Source organism: Phaethon lepturus, unplaced genomic scaffold (assembly GCF_000687285.1).
Source record: "Phaethon lepturus isolate BGI_N335 unplaced genomic scaffold, ASM68728v1 scaffold21111, whole genome shotgun sequence".
Lineage (NCBI taxonomy): Eukaryota > Metazoa > Chordata > Aves > Phaethontiformes > Phaethontidae > Phaethon > Phaethon lepturus.
In genome coordinates, this window is record NW_010520155.1 from 122118 (window position 1) to 128117 (window position 6000).

Here is a 6000-nt window from a genome sequence, read left to right on the forward strand (position 1 = left end):
GGAACGGTTCTCTCGCACAGGAGGTTCAGCTTAGGGCCGTGCCTTTTCCTGATTTCCCCCAAGAAAGACGACATTTTTGCACTTGCTTTGCTTCCACACTCTGAATGGACCTGGGATCCCGTGTCTCGCCAAGTCACATTTCTGGGCACTTAGGTGCAATATCAGTGATGGCCAGCAAGGCAGCTCTTCAGAACTGACATGTCCTGAATTAACCAACTGGGCCCTCTCCCTGATAAAGATACCGGGGGGGCGAGCCGCAACGCAGTAACTGTGGAACCTCAGCAGCTGGTATCACTAGTAAAACAGCAGCACATTCCGGAGCAGGACCAGGCTGAGGTGCCATCTCAGAGAAGCCTTAAACAATCTCTGGAACCAGGCCAAAGGGACATACTTTTGTCAGGTATGTATGGTTTCGATTAACATAAACTCGGCAAGGGCGTGACCGACAATCGCTCCAAGGTGAAAGTGTCTCAACAGCCTACTGACCAGAAATGCCCGGTTTTCCCCCTCCTTAAAAAGCGAAGTCCTTCCCTCTCCCCCACGCCACTACACAGTCAAATCAGTGAGTGACGCGGTAATTCAGAGCTGCTCTCTCCATCCCACAGGCGTAACGCGAGGTCATCGGGCACCAGTGAAATGACACCACGCTGTTTCTCTCTCCTTGCGAGGAACGCGCAGAAGAGGGATGCTCTAAATGACAGCTTCACAATTCTGTCTCCCTCTGCTTGAAATCAAACCGATTCACAAGCAACAAAAGCAGCCTGCTCCCTAAGCGTGTTGCAAGGTTTCCCATTCTCATTCCCGTTCCCATTCTGTAGGGTTTTCCCATTCTCTCCTGCAAACTCCTGCAGCTGGGGAATCCCCAAGTCCCACTGCCCTAACACTACACTGCCCGCTCCTTTCTCATAAAGGCAACAATTCTCCTCTCCCTAGCAGAGGGGAAAGAAAACTGTCTCTCTTCTCTGCTCAGTTGTTTTTTTTCCTACAAGTTTGGTGAAATTAAGAGTAGCTTTAAAGAGTCTTCCTAAGAAATCCCATCAAAATTGACTGCTATGTGAAAAAAATTATTGGGAGAGAAATAGAAGCAGCAAGAGAGGCAAACAACTTACGATACGTACGACATTACCTCATGAAAGCAGGCTAAAAATAAAAACTACCAGAAAAACAAAATACATCTGCAGGTAAATATTCCACTTGCTGTTACCTTCTTCTACAGAGGATGCAACTACTGTAAGCCTTCTAGAAAAGCAAGTTATAACTATACCCTGAAAGGGGCTGATGTAATGGAGAGCACTTCAGATAGCACCTTCAGGTCTCTAGACAAATGCTCTCCTCCTTGAAACCACAGACTTAAAAGCATCTGCACCAAGTGTCAGCCGAAGGTCTTCAACCTGATGTCTTTGCCCTTCCACTGGATATTAAACTGGAAGAGGGTAGATTTAGACCAGATATAAGGAAGAAATTCTTTACTGTGAGGGTGGTGAGGCACCGGCACAGGTTGCCCAGAGAGGTGGTAGATGCCCCATCCCTGCAAACATTCCAGCTCAGGTTGGACGGGGCTTTGGGCAACCTCGTCTAGTTGAAGATGTCCCCGCTCATGGTGGGGGGCTGGACTAGACGACCTTTAAGAGTTTCCTTCAAACCGAAACCGTTCGGTGAGTCTACAGCTTATTCAATACACACAGAGTATGACTGTACACAGGGTGTATCCATGCGTATTACGCACGGACATTCAATGTACTTTTATACAGGGCACATATCTGGTAGAGTTAGATGTGGACACGCGTTTTCCCCCCTAAGGCGAATACGATCTCTTCAAAATGCCAAAGCCTTTAATGATGAGTTGCACTCTGCTAACGCCCCAAATTTGCCAGGTACGCTATGAATTCAAGGCTGCCCCACGCCAGAAGAGCGGAGCGGCCGAGCAGCAGATCACCAACCGCATCATACGCGCGCCATCCACGCATGGCGACACGACAGATGCTACAGCGTCAGCACTGGCCCCGCCGCAGACGGCGGCATCTTTCATGATTTAGCTAGGTCATTCACAGCAGCCTGGCGAGAATCAAGGCACTGCCTTTAGCACGAAGAGGGAATTAGCCAGTTACACAGCTCCAAGTCTCTCCGGAGGCTCAGACCAGCAACTACAGTTCTCGGGGGCCTGTCGTGTGCAATTAGAAATACTCGTTTCACCTCCTCTTCTCCTTCTCCCAGGGAGATGAACTGCAACTGGTCTGTTAGCCCAAATACATCAAAGGAGGATATCTACAGTGAAACATGGAGATAAACACGCCACGACTACAAATATTACTTAAAGCATTAACCACAACCTTTTTAACTATCTGCAGGTGCTGTGAAAGAGGACACTCCCGCACTGCTCTTCACAAACAGCGATCTGTATTATACTCCTGGACCGTCACATACGGGCCACACACACCGCAACAGCATGTGGCAATGTTGAAGACAGTAAAATATAAAAAAGGCTCTCCCTCGCTCTACCCTCTCCAGTTTTGCTGCTGTGCCAAAGTATCAATTATTCTACAAGCAAACGGCTAATACAAAAGCCCTGTCATTCCGTCCCTGCAGACAGTAAATGGCCTAATTAAACCCAACATGATGATTTATAGCTCCTGAGTACAGAGTACTTGGTATGAGAGAGGAGGAAAACACAGTGTTTTTCATGGAAACAACTGGTTTGTTTTGCTGGAAGCGTTCCGATTCATCTTTTGGAGGTTATTTTCTTTCACCCCGCTTGATCCTTCACCGTCCCCTACCAGTGACAACGACACGGCTGTAACCCTAGACCTTTCAAAACATTTTAAACCAAAAAGCCACAGGTATTTGTTTGCAAATAAAGAAACTAGAATAAAATTATATACTGAAGTCAAGAGGAGAAACGCTGGCCTCCTTTGCCTTCTAGGTAGGGTACATACCCTATCGTCCTTCCCCCCTTCTCCCCCGCTAGCTGATCAAGGACACGGTCAACCGATCCTCATAAAGCAAGAAAAAGAGAATTTGCTGCAAGTAATTCATTCCTATCAGCTTAACAATTTTCCACAAACAACCTTGAACTATAAATTCCTTTTATCTTTGGGGTTTCACAACACTTCTAGTTAGAGAGTAAATAAAAACACTTTCAAAGGAGTCTACTCTTTTCCTAAAAAGTGAAGAAACTGTTTGCCCTGTTACAAAGTTCCTCTTCAAGGGGAAAACCTCCTCTTCATGCCTCCTAAGCTAAAAGGATAACCCAGGCAAACGTCCCCCCGCCGCCTTATGTCTGCCCCCGACACCCGGTACAAATTCTGCTGGTTTTCCCCGTTCGCTTCTCCATCTGCGACACCTGCCACCGTGTCCCAGCACTTCCCAGTGCCGCGGCAATAGGCAAGCGTTGCCAAAACTATATTCACAGAGGAAAGAACAATAAATAGCCCCGATCGCTCACAGCCGCTACGCGAGGCAGAGCAAACACGGTTTTGTGGGAAGTGGAAATGTGCGCACAGAACGACACTCCCTCCCGAACTGAAAAAGAGGAATTCTTTAAAAAGTCAGTTTTATCCCCTTCAAGCTTACCGGTGTTTCAGACAATTTCAGGATTAATTACTCGGCAAAACAAAGGCGTCCTTTTTCTCTGCTGTCCAGCCGTGCCGCTCGCACAAACAAATACAAATCGCGAAGGTACCCGTGCTCCCCAGCAGCCCCACGTCTCTTACCTTCCACTTCTTCTTCATCACAAACATGCTTAAGGAAGGAAGCCCCTCTATCCAGTACCGCCTCGTCCTCCATCCTATAGTAATAGAAAAGAAAAAAGGAATGCTCAGACTTCTCCTGGAGCGAGCTATTTGAACTAGCCCAGGTCCTGGGCAGGTTAACTTGCAAGCTGTTGTTCATGTTCCTGGGGGCACTCCTGCTCTCCTTCCAGTGCCTGCTGTTCCTTCATAGAGCTCCTCTCCAACGGCGCCGGGTTTAAGCTGGCCTCACGTAGCTCCAGTTCTAACCTTGCGGGGACATCAGTGGTGACAGGTGTGAGAAAGGTAATCCCGGCTAGAAGTCTTTGGGTATTTTTCCCCGTTTCTTGGGTTTTTTGTGGTGGGTTTTTTCCCCCTCCTCCTTTTTCCTTTTTCTTAAAAAGGTCGCATACACACACAGCCAAGTTTGGGACTGCCTATGCAATAGCCAAGAGTTTGCGGAATTCCAGTTTCCCTTTAAAGTTCTTCTGAAAGACCCCGGCTGCAGAATCACGTACACAAGCAAGCACGCACACTACACGCAGACACACACACGCATTCGAATGCACAGCGGGAGACCAGCCTTCAGCCGGCCTCTTAATGCCAGCAAAGCACGCTTGTCTGTTGAGAGGCAAGCTTTGTGTCACATGTCGGCCTTACAGAAATGTGACATATGAGGATTATCCAGAGACCGAGCCACAGTAAGTCAGACCATCACAGCAGTCATTTATGTGTGTCACCCATTCAGTCGCCCATTCGGGGACGGGTTTTAGCCGTTGCCTTCTCTCCACCTCTTATCCACTTCTCTGTATAGAAGAGACTCCTAATTCTACACCCTCGCCAGACAAGTCCTCCCGTGGCGCTGCCCAGAACTGGTGCCGCTGTGTTTCACCCACAAAATGAGACCCCGCGCGCCTTCCAAGCGCTCATCTGCAAATTTGCTTTTGACAAGCAGATACAAAAATGCTAAACTAACAAATAAAAAAAAGAATCTAGCTATATTAACTAATCTCCTTTCATATCGTTCAGAGGCTAAGCCCGCATTTGCTGCTCGCTGCTGGCCAGTCACTGGGGAAGATTTCTATCTTAATACAACTGGAGACCGAGATGGTAACCTGCTTTCCTACCAATGGAAAGAAACAGGCACATGTAGGGAACGATCAAAACCACCACTTTATCCTTATGTTCCTTATAGAGGGACAAACTCGGTACAGACAGAGACAAAGCCTTCAAAACTTCTTCACGCCCATATCGCTTCCACTCGCGACCCCGCGAGATCCTCCGACGCTTAAGAGAGTTTTTTAAGGGCCCATTCAAATTCAGGAGGGTATGAAAACTGAGTGGATGAATACCAAGAAATCAAGATGCGTTAGGATATCTACCTTGCACATCAACGCCTACCTGAACAAAAAAACCCCAAACAAACAAACAAAAAAATCAGCCACAAAAAGTACCAGAGCTCTCAGTGTCCGAAAGCAGCAGCACGGCAGCCGTTGGCCCATCTTCGCCCAGTTCCCCTCCACCTCAAGCACCTTTGCTCACACGCCACCGGGCTCACCCTTGGTTCCTAGTCCGCAGCTCAGCTCCCATGAACGAGTCTCAAACACCTCACAGATAAAGAAGGACAGGGCAAAAATAGGTCAGATGCAAAACCGCTAAGCGTACAGAAAGACACATTTTTCTTTTGGACTATCGGACAGCAGCAAGTAATACAGCACTGTACCCAGGAACGAAGGTGACCATCAGCTCCTAAGCTGAGGTCCCGTTCGGACCTTTGGGACAAGGCCCACCTCCCCTTCGCAACAGGCTGCTTCTGCCCGCCGGAGAGCCAGAAGCCGGAGGATTTGAAGACCGAGGTCCTGCAACTTCGGAAAGGTACCATGTCACAAGCGGCCGCTGCCCCGCGCCATGAGGTAGGACGCGCGTCACCAGCACAGCACACAACGCCGGCTCTCGGGCACGCGCACGGGAGCCTTCCCCGAAAGCTCCAGTTCTTCGTTAAATTATTCAAGACCATTTACGCATCTTTTCTGAGGCAACAAAAGGGAACAGATGTCACGGCCGCTCTTGCCCGTTTGCAACGCTTGCGAAGGCACACCCCGATTTTTATTTTGTTTTATTCCCCCCTCAAGCAGCACAGTAGCTACTTGCTATAAACACAACTGAAAACATCTGGAACAGATGGGGCTGGATTTCCAGACCACACGCGCTTTATTACTCGGCGAAGCCTGTCCTTACGGTTTCACACGGAAGGCGCCCCGGCCTCTGCCTCCGT

At 48.6% G+C, this 6000-nt stretch overlaps 1 protein-coding gene across 1 annotated transcript in view; it reads right to left on the reverse strand.

The window, feature by feature from the left end:
• Positions 1-4048, reverse strand: part of SLC4A4 (solute carrier family 4 (sodium bicarbonate cotransporter), member 4) — a 123323-nt gene extending 119275 nt beyond the window's left edge. The window contains exons 1-2 of the mRNA XM_010297313.1: positions 3996-4048; positions 3711-3784 (exon numbers count right to left, since the gene is read on the reverse strand). Coding sequence (XP_010295615.1) covers positions 3711-3783 — 73 coding nt within the window. The 5' untranslated portion in view covers position 3784; positions 3996-4048. The remainder of the gene's footprint in view (positions 1-3710; positions 3785-3995) is intronic.
• Between the last annotated feature and the right edge of the window lie 1952 nt (positions 4049-6000).